The sequence below is a fragment of the Leuciscus leuciscus genome, assembly GCF_965113295.1.
Source record: "Leuciscus leuciscus genome assembly, chromosome: 18".
NCBI lineage: Eukaryota > Metazoa > Chordata > Actinopteri > Cypriniformes > Leuciscidae > Leuciscus > Leuciscus leuciscus.
In genome coordinates this window covers 28,819,224-28,840,511 of record NC_138742.1, presented here as the reverse complement: position 1 = coordinate 28,840,511, position 21,288 = coordinate 28,819,224, and the positions used below count along the sequence as shown (strand labels likewise).

The 21,288-nt window shown below is 39.9% G+C and overlaps 1 protein-coding gene across 7 annotated transcripts in view; it reads left to right on the top strand.

Annotated features, from left to right (window-relative positions):
• The window catches only part of utrn (utrophin), a gene marked incomplete at its 3' end in the record, with an annotated part of 239,454 nt that overhangs the window by 49,260 nt on the left and 168,906 nt on the right, over positions 1–21,288 (top strand). For all 7 annotated transcript variants that reach the window (XM_082144953.1, XM_082144951.1, XM_082144949.1 and 4 more), the window contains exons 22-34: positions 11,298–11,435; positions 11,514–11,627; positions 13,506–13,661; positions 13,777–13,947; positions 14,045–14,227; positions 14,599–14,733; positions 15,551–15,700; positions 15,806–15,967; positions 17,117–17,248; positions 18,833–19,006; positions 19,150–19,305; positions 19,617–19,787; positions 19,856–20,035. In XM_082144953.1, coding sequence (XP_082001079.1) covers positions 11,298–11,435; positions 11,514–11,627; positions 13,506–13,661; positions 13,777–13,947; positions 14,045–14,227; positions 14,599–14,733; positions 15,551–15,700; positions 15,806–15,967; positions 17,117–17,248; positions 18,833–19,006; positions 19,150–19,305; positions 19,617–19,787; positions 19,856–20,035 — 2,022 coding nt within the window. The remainder of the gene's footprint in view (positions 1–11,297; positions 11,436–11,513; positions 11,628–13,505; positions 13,662–13,776; positions 13,948–14,044; positions 14,228–14,598; positions 14,734–15,550; positions 15,701–15,805; positions 15,968–17,116; positions 17,249–18,832; positions 19,007–19,149; positions 19,306–19,616; positions 19,788–19,855; positions 20,036–21,288) is intronic.

Below are 21,288 nucleotides of genomic sequence, written 5' to 3'. Positions count from 1 at the left end.
GTATCTTAATTTTAATAAATTTTTCATCAACCAATTGCGGACAATATAATCATGGAGGCGCCCGCGCGGTCTCTTGCATTGCACGTTAACTGGAGCGCATCTCATCCTAACACTTAACGAAACTCAGTGTATGCCTCACACAGACATGAGAAATACATCAAATACACAAAGCTTGAAATGTCTTTAAACTAAATAATTCAAAAAAAAAAAAAAAAAAAAAAAGGCTAGGCCTACTCTCTGATTATGTAATCCGTTATGTGCATTTCTCTCTAGGTGCGTTCACTTATGGCGATCGTCAACTTCATGTTTGCAGCAGACAGTCAGAAACACTAGTTTATTAATAAAAATCAATGCACACGTCACCGGATTTACAAATGCACATCTTGCTTGTTGCACGCACACATATTATGTCGAAATAACGAGATATTATGTTGATATAACATTATTATTAATAATAGCCTACATCTTTTTGAATATTTGATTGTGCTGAATGCTGAATGTTGCGCTTGTTCAATTTAATACAACTTTAATTGTGATCATTAAAATAATTGAATATTAAATATTTAGTGGCCAAGTTTTGCGCTGCTCCCCCTGTCAATGATCTAGCACCCCCTCAGCACATGCGTTAAAAAATCTCTGGCGCCGCCCCTGCAGTAGGCAATGTAATTTTTTTTTTTTTTTTCGTTACCTCCAACCCCCGTTTTGAGTCGCCGGATACGCCCGAAATGAATCCAGTTTGTTGATAAAAAATTATAATTCTCATTTCCGTTTAGTTTAAGTTTTTCAACTAATAGTTATATTTTCCTTTATTTCAGGTTTATTTCGATTAGCATTTAAATGTTTTTAATAGTTTTAGTTTTACTTTACTAACCCTGCCTGGGCAAAACATCGACAGAACTGTCAATTTTCCAACTCTTTCAAGCCACGAATTTTTACAAATATTCACGAATTATTTAATGCCGGTCTGGGACACAATATTAGGCCAATCACACTCATCCAGGCCAATTAACCTACAGCTATTGTTGCAAGCATAATTTACATTTCTTTTAAGAATAATGACTCAAATGTGGGAAAGAAATAACTAGGCTATGTTATTTTTATTTATTTATTTATTGTCATTTGCTGAGTTTGCTCCCCTTGCACCTTATGTTTTATCTTTTAAAATGACGGAAATTATTTCAAAATTCGTATTTTAAAAACGGCTTTACTCACTGAACTTTCCACAAACGGTTGACTTTTTCCCCCAAGTCGTTTATTTCACTATGAACTGGACGATCGAAAGGGCAAAATATTTGAATCTTCATTTTACAAAAATATATTGGATATAACGAAATGTAATAATGCTATTTAATGAATACATAATCAATGTAATATGAATAAAACACGAATTTAATTAGCCTACAAAAATCGGAACACTAATTCTGGAAGGAGATAGCTTATAGACATAGGCTACCAACAAACCTGCCACATTTTTTAGAAATAGCAAAAAATACATTCGTCTTATTTTTTTCAAATAGGCCTATTTAAAACACAAATTCATAGGGCATTCTATGGGTTATAATATTTTGTGTTATTCAGCACTTAGATGGAAATGTGCCGAGTCAAGCCAATACGACCTGGATTATTTTCCTTGTTTAATAACTCCTCATATATGAGCATAAGAATTGGATTAAATGATCCGTGCTGAATTCGTCTGGTCTGACTCAGTTCATCATTGATTGGGAGAGAACAGTTCAAACTTACTGGCTGTGGAAATCAGCGGGCGTGTCTCATTATACTATAAGCAAAACGCCGTAAAATAGCGCGCGCTCTGTGCAACCAAAACGGCGTTTTTTACGGCGTCATATGGCGAGATGAACGGCGTAAAAAGCGGCGCTTTCCATGCACACTAAAACGCCGTCAAATATGGCGTCATTGACGTATTTCGCGCGTCTTTTACGGCGTTTGTAATTACAACGGCGTATTTTACGGCGTCCAATACGGTTTAAAACGCCGTATTTGACGGCGTTTGGCTTTAAACGCGATTAATCTATGGCGTATTTCTGAGCCTCTTGGCTTGCCATAGAAATTGACGCGCGTCTGAAGTGGTGCGGGTGCGTTCCCGTGAAACTGTCGCGGTTGTGCGCACAAGCCCGTCCGCTGCCGAAGTTGAATTAAGCCGCTTGTCCACCAGCGTCCGACGCGACGCCTGTGACGTTTTCGCTGCTTTTCGCGCCGGGAAAAATGTAAAAAAAAAAAAAATGAAACCATAGCAACGCGCATACACAAATTCTCGCCGCCGAGTTTCCATTGGCTGCTGCCCCGCGTTTTGACGCTCTCATTTGCATAAAGTATCCACCGAGATACTTTTTTGCAGCGCCGCTGTTGACCAAATCGACGCGACGCGACCCATCATGCTTTGCGGGGGCGTTTTTGCTGACGTAGTTCCATAGGAAATGAATGGGCTTTGGCGTCGCGTCAGAAATCGAGACGCTGGTGGACAAGCGGCCTTTCGCCGAGCCCCGCCCCCCTTAGTTACTGTTGCTACGTCCGACAAACAAATGGTCAAACACGACCAGCGCGACAGACTGCCATGACGGGAAGAGGTATACCCGTGAGTGTCAGTGACCTTTTTTGGAGCAATACCTCCGCGATATCCTCCAGATCGAGGCAAAAGGGGTTACAGTGTGCAGTGGAGGAGAGGGGGTAAAATCTTTGCGTGGCAGGGGGAGCTGCCACTCGACCAGTCACGGATATATGCGCCTGCCACTCGACCAGTCACAGATATATGCGCCTGCCACTGCTTTATATGCGCCGGCCACTCGACCAGTCACGGATATATGCGCCTGCCACTGCTTTATATGCGCCGGCCACTCGACCAGTCACGGATATGCGCCGGCCACTCGAACTTACACAATATGTAAGGTTTAAAAAAACAATCAAATGCAGCGCGCGTCTCGTGGATCGCGCCGGCCAGACCAGCCACACAATCTCTCACTGTTTACATCTATCAGACACTCCTAATGATACACAAAAGCACACATACAGTGCAATACATATCTTATTTACCTATTTCTCATCTTATTTGTTTTTTTATTTGCTCTTTTTCCCCGTAAGGGAGCGCGCTCGTGGCTAAGCGAAGCGTCGCACCAGCCACACGATCTCTCGCTGTTTACATCTTTCAGACACTCCTAATGATACACGAGAGCACAAAGACAGTGCAATACATATCTTATTTACCTATTTCTCAACTAAATCTTATTTTTTATTCGCTCTTTTTACCCGTATATGGGAGTGCGCGCTCGTTGCTCTATTAGCTTTGCGCCAGCCATACCAGTCACACAATCTCTCACTGTTGTTTACATCTATCAGACACTTCTAATTATACACAAAAGCACACATACAGTGCAATACATATCTTATTTGTCCATTTCTCATCTTATCTGTTTTTTTATTTGCTCTTTTTACCCATATGGGAGCGCGCTCGTGGCTAAGCGAAGCGTCGCACCAGCCACACGATCTCTCGCTGCATGTTTGCGGCCACTACCAGCCACACGATCTCTCACTGTTTACATCTTTCAGACACTCCTAATGATACACAAAAGCACACATACAGTCATGGGCGTCAGTTTGGTTTGAAATGTGCTGGGGACAGAGACGCATTCGGAAGTGCATTTTCAGAAGTGCTGGGTACAATGACGCATTCATTTTTTTTCTCTCTTTCGCGCAGGTTATGTTTTGGAAGACGATGTCCTGTAGCTCAGGCACGGCCTCATTTAACAAGCCCACCCAAAAGTTTCAAAAAAAAAAAAACTTTTACTATATTCTAATTTTGTCAATAATTAGCTATAAAAAATCGCCAATAAGCTCATAATTTGTGCTAAAATAGTGTTTAGTTTTAAAAACCATTTAAAAAAGCTGGTTATATTTTGATGTTTCTGTGCAAGTTCAGCAGACAGTGAGGTTCGGGTTTGTTCCGATCAGAGCTCCTGAGTGGAGAGCGCATTTCTGTATTCCGCTCCGCTCGTCCACTTCGTAAAAGTAATGATTATGAATGATTGTTAATAGGCTATATCTTCATTAACTAGAGATATACAGAACATCTAACAGAACATAGCCTAATTTGTTTATTTTTTTTACACCTTGTGTTCTTATTTTGTTTAACGAAATGTCAATCTTCGTGTTTATAACAGAAGATACAATACAATACAAAAATATTCAAGATGTATAACGGATTGTCACCTTATAAACAGTCCTTTTTTAATGGAATAATACACCCTTATAATAAAGAAAAAGCTTCAGTGATAAAGAATATGAACGCAATGCATTTAATTATACATTAAGCGTTTTCCTTTCATAGAAACCCTTTATTATAAAGAAAATAGGTGGCTCTTAACGTGTCTTTCTATGGGAGGATGGCATAGCGGTGCATAGCAAATATTCAATGCATTCAATGAAAATATTCAATGGTATTCAAAGAAACAAATAAAATAAATAAATTATTGTGGCATTAATTAGCCCATAAACAATATTTATTTTAAAGCCTAAACAAATTTGTTTAAAGAAAAACACCAGCGTTTGGCGTTTATCTGTATAGGCTAAGTGTTTCAGCCGCCCTTTTCAAACTGCCGCAATAAAATGCAACAGAATTTGATTAGTTAAACATGAAGAGGATTATCCGTCTGGCATGGCCGCTCGCTCTAACGTTAACCTAGATAAATGTTTGCTATTATGAAGCGCATATCCAAGTGTTTGTGCGGAGTGTGGAGCGCGCACTATGACATGGATAGAGGCGCCGGTGCCATCACTCGCATTTTCCTATCAACAGTGGAAACAACTTAAAATACTCCATTTCTGATCATACAGAATATAATAATACATCAGTCGCAACTACTTGTATTTGTGTAAACTCACAACAACAAGAAAACGGTGTGCCTTCTGTAAAATAAAAAAAAACGAACAGGGCGCGCTTTCATGATCTCTGTTAATTGGAGCGCGCCTCAAAAATGAACTGACAAACAGTGTATAGACAAGCCTCACAGACATGAGAAATATAACTATAAAGTTACTGAAAAAAAATGTCCACCAAAGAAAAAAATCCAATCGAAAGCAAATACGGTAGCTACCATCTGATTATGTAATCCTGTCCGTATGAAAGGCGCATCTAGGCTACATTACAGCAGAGATGTGGAGATATGTATGCAGGCAGCCTACACTGATTTAGAAAAGACTAGTTCATTAATAAACAATTAAAATGCATCGTTATTTTAAAACGACATAAGATCTCGTTATTAGACATAATTGAGGTGAAAAAATAATATGTATGTGGCAGCAATGCGTCACCGTATGATTCTGCTATATTTAGCCTACTTTTTATAGCTATATTAAATCCAGGCAATTGGTTCATGAAACATTGATTAAAATTAAGATATAATTAATACAAAACGAAATTCACTTTAAAGAAAGGCAGCTGTTCTGTTTGAGGCAGTGGCGGTTCTAGGATTTTTCTGTAACAGGGGCCATTAAGGGGCCACATGTTACATTCAGGGGCCAAATACAGGGTACATTCAAGCACACAAAATAATTTATTCAGTACGGTGCAAATACATTTCAGCAGTCATTCCTTTTTCAAACGCTCTAATAAAAAATTATGAGCCCGTAAAGTTCTTAATGATTTTTTTTCATTTATTTATACTGTGCATAAAGGACACAATAATGCACTTCTTTCTGAATTCCACCTTTTAAGTTTCATAATCATGTCGTCGCTTATAAACAGTAAATTATTGTTAATTGTTTGGGGGTGGAATTGCATCTGTGATCGTTGTGAAGAATTCTGCGGTTGCTCTTCTCGTCGACGATTGATGGGTGGGAATCTCTAGGCACCTCATGATTCGATTCGATTACGATTCAGAGGGTAACGATTATCGATTATTAACGATTTCTTTTTTTTTTTTTTTTACTACTTGGTACTTTTAAAGCAAAGTATTTATGATGACCTATAACGAACTTACTTCCAATACTTCCTATATTCATTTTATTATTAAAACAAATGGAAGTGATTTGGCAAGTCAACTGTAAGGTTACATTTGCCAGCATTTGTCCCAACATTGCAAAGAACCAACAGGAAAATAAATGTGTGCCTGTACTGGCAGCATACTTGTAATAAATTAATACAAAATTCAGCATATTCTGAATCTCTAGCATTTAATAATAGACTTCTAACCAACATCCTCTTGTTATTTCCAATGAGCAATAGAATCCTTCAGACAAAAAAACAACATTTTGCTGTAGCAAATCCACAAACAGTTTTCGTAAAAAAATATAGAATGATGTACCAGCAGCTCTCATACAAACATAATGCTTGTGGATGCATATTCTGAATAATTAGTAACATACAAAGCCGCTCTTATTCACAACTAAATAATAAAGAGTTATGACTTGAAATGTTTGCTGAATACCACAATCAAAAACAGCTTATACAAAAAAAGTGAATGAACATCTGCAGAGAGCACAGTCAAAATGTAACTTTTTGTGACTGGCATTGCACATATTGCAGAGCAGTATAACGTATAACAGATCGGTTTACAGCATATTGATGTGAAAACTAAACAATACAGAAAGCAGCTCTCATACAAAAAATACTAAATAGGTAACAATGAAATTGCCAATTTTCCATACGTTAGCTTTTAACGAAGAGGGTGCCGTTCGAATTTGGCGCTCAGCCATCATGCGTCTGTTATGTGCGCGTCTCTGTTATGTGCACGCCACAGACTGTCCGCGCACTACACGTCCGCTTTAGAGTTCCGCCTTTTGCGTTCCGTCAATATTACGTTATTAGGAAAATATATATATATATATTTTTTTTAGAAAATCGATTTTTTACATTTGTGAATCGATTCAGAATCGTCCACGTCCGCATCGCGATGCATCTAAGAATCGATTTTTTCCCCCACCGCTAGGAACGGGGGCCAATCAGGGGCCAATCAGATTTCAGCAGGGGCCAGGGCCCCTGTGGCCCCGCCTCTAGAACCGCCCCTGGTTTGAGGTCTCTGTGAAAGTTTTAAAGCAGTCTTTTAGTGCCGCTTTCAGAGCGCTGCACGTCCGTAACCATAAACTGACACGTTGTTTTTTCCCTCATAAATGCGAACATGGAAAATAAAATAAAATGAATATTATAGTGTTTTTTTGTTGGGTCAGACAATGATTACCAAATTTCTCTCTCATATTGCTCCACATAACCACTGAAAACGGTGAAAAAAGTGGTGGGTACAAAATGACTCATGACGAAATCTGGTGGGTAGCCTACGCGTATGTACCCATCTGGTGGTAGTGGCCGTAAACAGCGAGAGATCGTGTGGCTGGCGCGACGCTTCGCTTAGCCACGAGCGCGCTCCCATACGGGTAAAAAGAGCAAATAAAAAAACAGATAAGATGAGAAATAGGTAAATAAGATATGTTTTGCACTGTATGTGTGCTTTTGTGTATCATTAGGAGTGTCTGATAGATGTAAACAGTGAGAGATCGTGTGGCTGGTAGTGGCCGTAAACAGCGAGAGATCGTGTGGCTGGTGCAACGCTTCGCTTCGCTTAGCCAGTAGCCACGAGCGTGCTCCCATACGGGTAAAAAGAGCAAATAAAAAAACAGATAAGATGAGAAATAGGCAAATAAGATATGTATTGCACTTTATGTGTGCTTTTGTGTATCATTAGGAGTGTCTGATAGATGTAAACAATGAGAGATTGTGTGGCTGGTGTGGCTGGAATGGCCGCGGCGCGACGCTAACAGAGCCACGACCGCGCAACTCCCATATACGAGTAAAAAGAGCGAATAAAAATAAGATTTAGTTGAGAAACAGGTAAATAAGATATGTATTGCACTGTCTTTGTGCTCTCGTGTATCATTAGGAGTGTCTGAAAGATGTAAACAGTGAGAGATTGTGTGGCTGGTAGTGGACGTAAACAGCGAGAGATCGTGTGGCTGGTGCGCTTAGCCACGAGCGCGCTCCCATACGGGTAAAAAGAGCAAATAAAAAAACAGATAAGATGAGAAATAGGTAAATAAGATATGTATTGCACTGTATGTGTGCTTTTGTGTATCATTAGGGGTGTCTGAAAGATGTAAACACAGTGAGAGATCGTGTGGCTGGTAGTGGCCGTAAACAGCGAGAGATCGTGTGGCTGGTGCGACGCTTCGCCACGAGCGCGCTCCCATACGAGTAAAAAGAGCAAATAAAAAAACAGATAAGATGAGAAATAGGTAAATAAGATATGTATTGCACTGTATGTGTGCTTTTGTGTATCTGATAGATGTAAACAGTGAGAGAATGTGTGGCTGGTCTGGCCGGCGCGATCCACGAGACACGCGCTGCATTTGATTGTTTTTTTAAACCTTACATATTGTGTAAGTTCGAGTGGCCGGCGCATATATCCGTGACTGGTCGAGTGGCCGGCGCATATAAAGCAGTGGCAGGCGCATATATCCGTGACTGGTCGAGTGGCCGGCGCATATAAAGCAGTGGCAGGCGCGTATATCCGTGACTGGTCGAGTGGCCGGCGCATATAAAGCAGTGGCAGGCGCATAAATGCAGTGGCAGGCGCGTACATCCGTGACTGGTCGAGTGGCCGGCGCATATAAAGCAGTGGCAGGCGCATAAATGCAGTGGCAGGCGCGTACATCCGTGACTGGTCGAGTGGCCGGCGCATATAAAGCAGTGGCAGGCGCATATATCCGTGACTGGTCGAGTGGCAGCTCCCCCTGCCACGCAAAGATTTTACCCCTACAGCAGTGGAGGGATATACTCAAAATATAAAAATACATGAAGGAGACACGACTACTATGGAGGCTAATGCTTAACGTTACCGGTCTCAAGCGAAATCTGAGAAACCCCATGACAATCGCAGAAAAAATCTCTAATATCCACGCAATCGACATAAACACACTTGCAGACGGCATCTTGTTTGTGATCAACCAGCATCCGTAACTTGCATCGTAGACCTCTTCTTCTGTCTTGATTTTCTCCGACTGATACAGCAGCAGTGCGATTTCGGCAAATCAGTTTAGGCGAAAACAACGTCCAACATCCACCCACGCAAGAAAACGTGCAGCCTACCTGAGGGAATAATACGCTGATTTACTGCTCAATAAATATTTCTGACTGTTATCAATGTAGAAAACTTTTTTTTGTGTGTGTTTTTTTTAGGATTCTTTGATGAATAGAAAGTTTCAGAGTTTTCTGAAATAGAAAGCTTTTCTAACGTTATAAATGTCTATACTGTCACTTTTGATCAATTGAATGCATCCTTGCCTATTACTTTTATTAATTTCTTTTAAAAAATCTTACTGACCCCAAATTACTTTTACCGGTTCTCTGTGGCAAGCGTGCGATCGTGCGCTTGAGTGCGGCTATATTACGTAAACGCTCATTATCCTGTAGGCTATATAGCCTATTTAATTAATTCAATTAATATAAAGGGGGGATTTGTCCACTAATGGCTTAAATGAATAACTATAGCCGACTAGAAAATGTTTTTTTTGTCGGAGGCAGCCCTTATTCCACATATTTACAAACGCCGTGGGCGCACCGCTTCACCATCTTGCTTGGAGAATGTTTGTCGGACCTGCTCACATAGTAACGGTTGCTATGATGTGTGATTGGACAATGGCCGTTTTGGGGGAGGGGCCGGCCAGAGGTCAATTGTCTTGAACTTTTTGTACACGACTCCAAAGTCGTCTCTGACGACGCGCAGCACAAACCATTGGGAGAGAGACTGATCCTCGCTGTTTGTGAGTTTCCAGAATCTAAATAGTTATCAGTACATCAACAGGAGGGAATTCACATGGCAGAGCATCCCCGCTAAACTATAGTACGCAGGCCTATCAGGTAAAGTTATGTATAATTTGCAACCGTTGCCATGGTTACTATCCATAGAGCGCCTGCCGTTCACCTAGTCCTAGAGAACCTGCCGAAGCCTCCCTCCACTGCTTGTTTGGGAGGGTTATTTGCTGGCTGACCAACATCCCACCCTTCCTGTGACCCATGGTTTGACTGTAGGCCTATGTGTATTCAGAGCCAGTGAGCAACGGACTTAAAAAAAAAAAAAAAAAAATCGCCTGCCCTGCGTTACCGTGCGATAAAAAAAATTTGTCGGCGTTAATTAATAAATGCGTTAACGACGCGATAACGCGTTAACGTGCCCAGCCCTAATTTTATTATGAATCATTCTAAGATGATCTGATATTTTTGAGAGACTTGCTGAGCCTCACACACAGTCCTGTAAGGGTCTATAGGGGTTTCTCTCTGTCATGTCTTTGTAACTTTACCATTTATTTTTGTTACACACCTTACATTTAGTTGCTATAGTAATAACAGTAAATTATGCATAATTACAAACACGAACCCTATAGTAAGTACATGTAGTTAATTAATATTACTCAGTACTTAATGTATAATTACTCTGTAACACGGACACATTAAAATAGTGTTTTTTAATTTAATTTAATTTAATAATTTCATTATTTCAAATTCATTTCATAACTCTCCGCTCCAGACACACATACATCATTTGATGCATATTGTTACTTATGCTTACATATACTTTACTGTTACAGGTCACCGATATTCTGATCAATATTTTAAATAATTTGTAATGTTTAAATCACTGCACAGACTCACAAATAATCCAGCAACATATTTTAGTCAGCAGTATATTAGTTTTGTGCAGTGTTATTTTTTTAAATACTATTTCAGTGTTTGTTAATATTTTAAATGAGCTTTTATCTTTAAATTTAAAATTAAAGTTTTAATAAATCTATATGCATTTGTCAAGTCTAAATTTTTTTTAGCTTTAAATGTATTTTTATTTTATTTTTAGTCATTTTAGTAAACTTATATCAACGTTTCTATTTTTCTTTTTAATTAAAGTTTTATTTTATTTTACAAAACCGTTTAAATAAACTTATTTTTTAGTGAACAATAACATTCCTAGTTTTGTTTTCCAAATGTGGAAAATTATTATGCAAATAATAAATCTAGTTTTTAGTATTACATAAAATGATGTGCTATACTAATGACACATTTGTCCTAGTTTTTCTTGTCTATCGATCTGTTACTTTAAATCAGGAAGAAAACTAGTTACCCAAGTCCAACTGAACCAGTCATATCATGACTTTACAGCGTGACCATAATGGTTTGTCAGGGATTCAGGGTCGTTTATAATGTGTTTTTGAGCTCTAATCATTCGGAGTATACCCTGTCTCAGTGTGATTGGAGATAAAGCTGCAGGGGCTTGTGGGTAATGCAGTTTTGCCCCGTCCTCCAGGCTCTCCATGCTGAGATCGAGCAGCAGCGGCTGAAGGAGTCGGAGACAGAGGAGCAGTGCTGGACCCAACTCTCCACTGCGGCCCGGGACCAGCTCAGCGTGCTGCAGTGCATTCTGGGTAGCATGAAGGACACACAGGTGAGGGGCTGATCCGCTGGAACGTCTTGAGCTGGCGTGAATGCCGTGTGTCTTGATGCTTGTGTTGATGATGTTCAGGTGAAGAGTGAGGAGGTGCAGCGCTGGCTGGATGCGGTCGAGGAGCTTCTGTCTCGAGACGCCGGCGGATTCAGTCACGGGGACAAACTGCAGGAGGAACTCAGCCAGTGCAAGGTCAGAGGTCAACGCATTAAACATAACAATGATGTGGACGGATACTGTTGAATAATCCAGAATGACCCTGCTAGTTACATGCCTTCAAGTAGTGGTGCACTGAAATTATTATTATTATTATTAATTTTTTTACCAGAACCGAAATTGTCAGGGCCGAGAAAAAGAAAGTTTTTATTAAGCCAAAAACCAAAAGTTTATTTAATTATCAATTAATGAATCAAATGTAACAAACAACACTGGAATAAAAACTGAGCTGTATATAAAGCATTTAAACTTCACATAATGCAGTTTTTATATCACTTTCAAATATACATATATTTATTTATTTATTTGTTTGTTTTATTATTTTGTTTTTCAGTTTTAGTAATTTAAGTAAACTTATTTATTTCAGTTAGTTGCCAACAATTTTCTATTTGAGTTTGTTTATATTTTTCATCTAATATTTATATTTTATTTTAGCTTAATTTCAATTTTCAAATGCAATTTTTAACAGTTTTGGGGTACGTTTACACGACAACGATGTACTAAAAACAGTTGTTGTTTTTTACGCACAGACGACACCGATGTCAAACGATCCCTGTTTACACGGATCCACGAAAACGACTAAAAACTCTGTGTTATTCATGCCAGGCCAGTAGGTGGCGATGCCACTTTGTAAAGGAACATCACCATTTTCACAAATTCACGTTTTTGTAGTTTACATGGAGACTATAACGTGTTTTCAAGCTCCCAAAACGCTGTTGTCGTGTAAATGAACGTTCAACATTTTTTCAGTTGAAATCTGTCGTTTAAACGGCCCCTTAGTTGACAATTAACCCTGGTTTTGTGTTCCACGCGTGGGCAAGTATTTCTACAAATAATGCATTTTCTAGTATTACCGGTACATTAATATTATGATGTACTAATGACACATTTCCGAAACGGAAATTAAAGTCTTCATGTAACCAAAACCAAAAAATGTAAGTTTACTCACAAATGTAATAATCAAATGTCGTGCAATTAATCAAATGTAATAATCAACACTCAAATAAAAACTGAATATTTAAACTGTAATGCTACGTGACATTTAGTTTGAAGCTGTTTTAGTGACGTCTTTCTGCCATTGAAACACTGATTGAGCGATTATATGAAAGATAAGTTGTAATATATCTTTCATCATTCCTTCTGATGTTCATTCATGTTTATTTGGTTCTGTAACTAGTAGTAAAGAGTAAGAGATGATCAGTTCACGAGCCGCTCGAATGAAGCGCTACAGCGATCCGTCACAACGCATTAAAGGGTAACTCTCGCCAAAATTGAACCTAGGCTCTTTTTGTTAATCTACCCGAGTCAAACTTTAGTGTAAAAGCATAATTAGAATGGAAACGCCACTTTTAACTTCGTTTTAGGTCAAAATGCCTTTTGAATGGGAGTGCATGGGGCACTACTATGATAGCATCAAAATCACTATTTTTAAAACACTAAGAAGGCTCGACACAACATGAAACTTTGCTTTTTTTTAGAGAAGTTGTTCACGCATCAACTGAACAGCACAGGCACTTCATCAAAATGAAGATCCATTGAAACGAGAGATGGATATTGTCCACCCAGATCTAGTGTCCACACAGCTGACATGTTTACCTGTTGTACCGTGTGTTTATGAAACACACACTCACACAGCCAGGCAAGCGCTTCAGCAGAGAAGTGTTAATGAAATGTCACTGTTTCGCTTAATGACTTCAGCCCTCAAAAAGTGTTTAGAAACAGAATATTTTCGGTGCATCACTAGTTTCCATCAGTTTTCAGCTGGTTTAGGTGGTTAATCAGCAGGACTCGACCTGGTTAAGAGTTGATCTGGTTGAGTGTCTGTCAGTGGTGTGTGTGTGTTTGTGTGTGCAGGAGTTGGTGAGTGAGATGGAGAGCGTGGACTCGTCTCTGAAGCAGATTGCAGAGAACGTGTCGGCCGTTCAGCAGAGCTCGACACCGGCTCTGATCCGCTGGGGACAGGAGGAGTTAGACCACAGTCAGAGACGCTGGGACGCGCTCAGTAAACAGGTTCTTAAAGCTCAGTAAACTGGTCTTAACACAGCAGATGTTCAGTGTAGGAATCAATCAGTCACCCAACATGTCCTTCTTGAGTGGATGTCATTGTAAAACATCTTGCTTGCAGTTGTTGAGGCGTGAGGAGCGTGTGAGTGAAGGTCAGGAGAAAGTGACGAATATGAAGAAAGACGTGGCGGAGATGCGCGAGTGGATGATTCAAGTGGACGAGGAGTTTCTCATGAGAGACTTTGAGTACAAGAGCCCAGAGGAGCTGGAGGAGGCGCTGCAGGAGATGAAGGTGCTTGTGTATGGGACTGTCCCAAAACCCACACCCTTCAACACTCACCCTGTATTTGGTCCAAGTGTTCAAGTGTGTGTTGTGATGTGTGTTTCAGAGAGCTAAAGAGGACGTGCTGCAGAAGGAAGTGCGTGTGAAGATTCTGAAGGACAGCATTAACGTGTTGATCAGTAAGACGCCCTCTAGTGGTAGTGCTGACCTTAGCCCTGAGCTCACCGAGGTCCTGCAGAACTACCAGAAACTGTGTGATCGCTTCAAGAGCAAGTGCCACACGCTTGAGGTACACACACACACACACACACACACACACACACTCACACGTTTGTTTAGTGTGAGGACCTCCATAGACATAATGGTTTTTATACTGTACAAACTGTATCTTCTGTCCTCTTACACTTACCCGACCCCTAAACCTACCAATTACACACAACCTTCTGTATTTTTACATAAAAATAAATAAAAAATTTTTTTTTTTATTATGTTTATTAATAATTTATTTCCTTGTGAGGACCAGCAAAAAGTCCTCACAAAGCTGGGAATCTCAAGTTTTACGATCTTTGTGTCATACACACGGTTTGGTCACACACACGGTTTGATTGTTTCCTGTTGGCTCTTGAGTTGAAGTGTGTGTGTGTGTGTGTGTGTGTTCAGGAGGTGTGGTCCTGCTGGATCGAGCTGCTGCAGTATCTGGATGTGGAGTCTGGCTGGTTGAACTCGCTGGAGGAGAAGGTTCACGCCACTGAGAGCGTCCCGGAAAACACAGAGGCCATCAGCGCGGCTCTGGAGGTAACAGCAGTCACTGGAGAAATCCAGTCGATTCAATGGGAATCCACGAGACTGGGAATTTTGCATGAGGGCGAAATATTTCCCAAAGCAGTCAGTGTTTGAAAAGCTGCTCGGTTTGAAAGGAACTTCTGTGTGAGCTGTGCTTCAAACATCACCGTAATGTGACCGCACCTTCACCTCAAAGAGGCTACATATGTTTTGTTGATTGCGTCTGAATCTGCTCACGTTTGCCGTTCCAAACCCGTTAGACTTCCTTTCATCTTCAAAACACAATTGAAGATATTTATAATGCAATCTGAGAGAAATCTGTCCCTCCATTGAAAAAGTCTGTTCACCCAAAATGTTCATGAAGAGATTATAAAATAAATCCATACGAATCGAGCGGTTTAATCCAAGTCTTCCGAAGGGACTCGGTTGCTCCATTTGATGAACAGATTAAATTTAGGTTTTTGTTCACATATAAACAAAGATCAGCGAGCATGAACAAAAGCTCAATTGTCCTTGACACACGAGAATGAACCTCATTGGTTCTCACGCGTCAAGCAAGCATGCTTTATTTGAGTGCTCTGTGTACATTTTGGGTGAATAGACTTTCAGTGGATGGACAGAAACCACAGACACACACACACACACACACACACACACACACACACACACACACACACACACACACACACAGACTTCTTGATCTTCATTACTGTTTGGAAGATGAGCAAAAGTCTTATAGGTTTGGAACGACACGAGGGTGAGTAAATAATGACAGCATTTGAACTTGAACTAACCCTTAAACGGGACTCGTGTTGTGTGTCTCTTTCAGTCGGTGGAGTCTGTTCTGCGTCACCCGGGTGATAACAGGACTCAGATCCGAGAGCTGGCTCAGACTCTCATAGACGGAGGGATTCTGGACGAACTCATCAGCGAGAAGCTGGAGAGTTTCAACTCGCGCTACGACCAACTGACTCAGCTGGTGTGTTTGTGTTGAATCGATCAAATTCAGATTCACATTTGACAGTCAGTTACGTTACATTCGTGTGTGTGTGTGTGTGTGTGTGTGTGTGTGTGTGTGTTACAGGCTGCTGCACGTCAGATGTCTCTGGAGCAACAGTTGGGGACTCTGAGGGAGAACGAGACGGCCTTACACACACTACAGACGTCTCTCACACAGCTGGACCAAACACTCACGTCTTACCTCACAGATCGCATCGACGCCTTCCAGCTGCCGCAGGAAGCTCAGGTGTGAACATACACACTCATACACACACACACACACACACGAACACGCACACACACACACACGCACGCACGCACGCACGCACGCACGCACGCACGCACGCACGCACGCACGCACGCACGCACGCACGCACGCACGCACGCACGCACGCACACACACACACACACACACACACACACACACACACACACACACACACACACACACACACACACACACACACACACTCTTTCTGACATACACTACCAGTCAAAAGCTTCTGCTCACCAAGGCTGCATTTATTTGATTAAAAATACAACAACAAAAAACTGTAATATTGTGAAATATTATTACAATTTAAAACAGATGGTTTCTTTGTGAATATACAGTAAAGTGTAATTTATTTGTTTAAGTGTAATTTATATATGAAAATTCAAAGCTGAATTTTAAGCATCATTACTATTATCAATGTTGAAAACAGTTATTTACATTTTTATTTCAGGTTTATTTGATGAATAGAAAGTTCAAAAGAACAGCATTTGTCTGAAATAGAAAGCTTTTGTAACATTAAACACTACCGTTCAAAAGTTTGGGGTCAGTAATATATATTTTTTTATTTTTTGGGGGAAAGAAATAAAATAAATCAATACGTTTATTCGTCAAGGATGAATTAAATTGATAAAAAAATACAGTAAATATATTTATAATGTTACAAAAGATTCTATTTCAAATAAATGCTGTTCTTTTGAACTTTCTGTTCATCAAAAAAATCCCAATATATTTTTTTTTTTACACAACAGTTTTCAACATTGATAATAATAATGGATGTTTTTTGGATCATCAAATCATCATATTTCTGGAGGATCATGTGACACTGAAGACTGGAGTAATGATGCTGAAAATTCAGCTTTTCATCAGAGGAATAAATTACATTTTACAATATATTACAATAGAAAACAGTCATTTTAAATTGTCATAATATTTAACAATATTTATTTTTAATCAACTAAATGCAGCCTCGGTGAGCAGAAGAGACTTATTTAAAAACATTACAAATCTTGCCGATCCAAAACTTTTGACTGGTAGTGCATTTTCAATAACAGATATATTGTGAAACAGCTTTGTGCTTATTCTTTACTCTTTGGCCTTTAACTTGAACAATATTCTCCTCAGGCCATTCAGGCTGAGATCGCGGCCCATGAGGCCACACTGGAAGACCTGAGGAGGAGGAATGTGGGAAACGTGCCTTCGACCGCACCCGAGGGCAAACCAGTGCGAGCAGGAACCCTACTGGACCAGTTACAGGTGAGACTCAACACTGCCCCCGCAGGACAGGAGGGGAACTGCACACACTGCATGTTGGTCATGCTTCACTTCTGCACTGTACACTAGGGATGTGTCCGAAGCCTAATTCCAAATTTGGAAAGGCTGGAAAATGAATAACGCATTCTACAGAGCTCCTAAAGGGACATGGTTAGGCTTGCTGCGGTATTCGCTTACATTAGTGTACATCAGATTTCATCAGGAGACAAACCTTAAGGTTCTTGTCTGAAATGTTTGCATGTTAAAAAATAAATACGACCTTGTGTTTTGTCAATCACGTTTAAACACTGCCACACTTAAAAATTCAGATCGGGTTCAATTTTCTGCGTTTTTCGCATCGATAGCAAGCATTTGGAGAGGTGATTTGACAATTCTGAGCCACCGAATGACGAATACGAAAAATCGCATGCGAAAATTTTGGACTTGTATCTTGTAAAATGTGTGGTCCGTACCGCCGCTCCTCGTACACAGAGTGTATACGCGTGATCACGAATTGGAAAGCGAAAGTAAAAAGCGAAGGTACATTCAAAAGCGATTTCAATACCTCGCATATTAATAGCGGCTCGCTGATGCTCACAAATTATATACAATATAATTACCTAAATATTTAATTATGAGAGAATGCAAAGGCATTGACATTTCCCATCAGCATGTCCCTTACGGGGCTCCGTAGAATGCATCATTTTCTTTCTGAATGTAGTATTCGGCTTCGAGTAAATATTACTTGGTACTTTAGTAATTAATCTTAGATATTCAGGTTTTGAGATATCACTCTGTAGTGTTATTTTAGTATTATTTATATACTATTTTATAGTTTTCTTCATATTTTGAATTAGTTTTCTTTACATTTTCAGTTCATTTAAGTAAATTTTTAGTAATTCTATGTGCCTTTTTGTCTTATTTTCCCCCTTAATTTATTTTTGTTTTAGTTCTAGTAATTTCATTAATGAATTAGCTTATAGTTTTCTTTTTAATTTGTTGAATTTGTGTGTGTATATATATATATATATAGATCTAATATTATATATATATATTTTTTTTTTTTGATATATCTGTATCTGTCTTTTTATTACTAATTAGGTAAAAACGTATTTGTTTAGTTTTAGTATTAATTTTTATACATAGTTAGTAATTTAAGTGCTTTAACTTAAAATAATAATTATAAAAGTATTAACCTAAAGGCTGAAATACACTGCATGATTTTTGCCCAGATTTTTGCCTCTTTTTTTCCGAGTCAGCTCTAGTTGCAGAAAGTCCTCAAATGTTCTCATTTTTGCGTACGATGGGCTTTGATTCCATCCATTTGGATTTTAAGGATATCAACAAAAAAAAAGTAAAATATTGTTTTCATTCGTCACGCGTCTCCTATCAACATGGCACATGTTTATGCATGACTTCTGTATTCAGAACAACATGAAAGTCTGTTCGTGTGCGATCCTCAGTCGTTTAGTGTGTGATGTTCAGTTTTTCTCTAAACAGATACAAAGTCGGCAAATTCCTAGTATTTGAATAGATGTTCAGTGTATTCCAGCTTAAGGTGTATCTCGTGTATCTCCGTCTGTTTAGCGGAAGCTCCGTGAGATTAGTACGAAATACCAGCTGTTCCAGAAACCGGCCAACTTCGAGCAGCGAATGCTGGACTGCAAGAGGATCCTGGAAAGTGCTAAAGCTGAACTTCACATCCTGGACCTGAAAGACACGCAACCAGAGGAGATACAGACACACCTGACCGGATGCATGGTGAGAAAACACACCAGTGTTCTTCTAGCATTATTTAAACACTGTGTGTGTGTGTGTGCAAAACTGAAATGCACAGAGACTTCATCATGGACATCATCACACTGCCTGTGCTTCATGTAAGTGTGTTGTTTTTATGAATGCAGAAGCTGTATAAGATCTTGAGCGAGGTCAAACTGGAGGTGGAGACCGTGATTAAAACGGGAAGACAGATCGTACAGAAACAGCAGACGGAAAATCCTAAAGGAATGGATGAACAGCTCACTGCCCTCAAATTACTCTACAATGAGCTGGGAGCTCAGGTACACACACATTACACACACACACACACACACACACAAACACGTTTAAAAACGGCTATAAAAGCAGCGTGTGCATGTTTTTTTTCTATTACATTTTTCTATTTCAATTTAAGGTTTTAGATATGAACAAGAAATTTTCGCTTGCTATACCTCCACATCCTCTGCTTTTCCACTTTTCATCACTCAGTCAGTGGATAAAATCAAGCTCCACCCTACGTTGTCGCGTTATGGAAGTAAAATGGGTTGCGGAAGCAATTTCGTGTTGACTTCAATGTCAGTTTTAATTTGCGATAAATTGTGTGTGTGATCAGGTGACGGAGGGGAAGCAGGATTTGGAGAAGGCGTTGTCTGTGTCTCAGCGTCTGCAGAAGGACAGCGCCGCCCTGCAGGCTTGGATGAAACACACTGAGGCTCAGCTCAAAGAGAAGCTCAACACAGGAGACATGCCTGCTGACATCGACGCCGAGGTCACATGGGCCAACGTGAGTGTGTTTGATGGAGTCTCTACTGGACACAGAGAGTGTGTGTGTTAAAGAGCGTGTCCCTGTAGGGCCTGCTGAAGGAGTCCGAGCGCAGGAAGAGCGATCTGTCTGCGGTGACGGAGAACAGCGCCGCCCTGCAGGCGTTAGTGGAGGGCAGTGACGTTCAGCTGGAGGAGCAGCTGTTTCAGCTCAACGAGGACTGGGAACGAGTGCACACGCTGGTCGAGGACTGGCTCAGCGCTGTCCTGGTGAGTGTGTTTGAGCCTGGCCTTCAGTACGACTGCTGGAGGTAACGTTAAACTTATTTACCCACAGCGCACTTGTTCAGGTTAATATTCAAGCTGCTTCATTTTGTGCTCCGTGATTTGTAAAGACTGATTAGAAGAATTAAGGCACACACACACACACACACACCAGAGTTTCCGCTAGAAAAAAATGGTGCCGGTCAAAGTGACCGGCAGAGATTTCGTTTTCCGGACATTTTGATGATATGCCGGTCAAATATTGCCTCTTAATTAGTCAAGTTGAGGAAAACTGGAGGCAGGCTATGTAAATTAAAAAAATGACATAATCAGGCAGAATGCAACGTTTATTAGCCTAACTTTCAAATAGACGAAAAAAAAAACATGAACGTCCGATTGGCGTCAATCAACGCCAATTGTTTTTACTATGGTTTCACATTCATAGTTTAACAAACCAATTCCCCTTCCCCACATAAAATATCTGAATATCTCGCGGTGTAAATAGCCGCATTTCCATTACAGATTTGCGCAAATGTTTTGCGCTATTATCTAAATATCGATAAAAAACTATTGCGAAATGACGGCGTTTCCATTAACCGATGTTGTATGCGACTAAACGTCCTTTTTTCTCTCACGATAAGTCATTTAAAAAAATCACGGCAACAGACGTTGGTTTATATAATATCACAGCCACCGCATTAGACATTATTATTATGATTAATGGAAGGAGACGTGGCGTGTTATCCAAGCATTAATGGCAGGGAAAGACCCTTTGTTGTCTTTTTAAAACGCAAAGTTGAACACCAAAATTTTAATTTGAACTTGCTACACAAACTGCTGCGGAAAAAAATAAATACCGACGCATTTTCAGATTTTTGTTTATGACTTTTTGCCCCTTTATTAAACATTTAAAATATTCACAAATTAATATGGAAAACATGTCGATTTTACTGGTTTTCTAAGGCCAAATTAGAACCTGGAATTGATGTTTTTCCCGCAGTGCTGAATGAGAAGAGCCATTAATATTATGAATAAACTATTGTTTTCTAAGTGTCGGCTAAAATCACATCTCCATCTCCGCTGTTAAGCAGATGCGCTTTTAGAGAGAAATGCACCTTTCATACGGATTAGGTACATAATCAGAAGGTATTAGCTTTCGATTCGAATTTGTTCGTTTTAAAGTGGACATTTCAAGCTTTAGCCTACATAGGCTATATTTTGTTTCAGTTCTCGCGCTCCAGTTTATGGAGATCATGAAA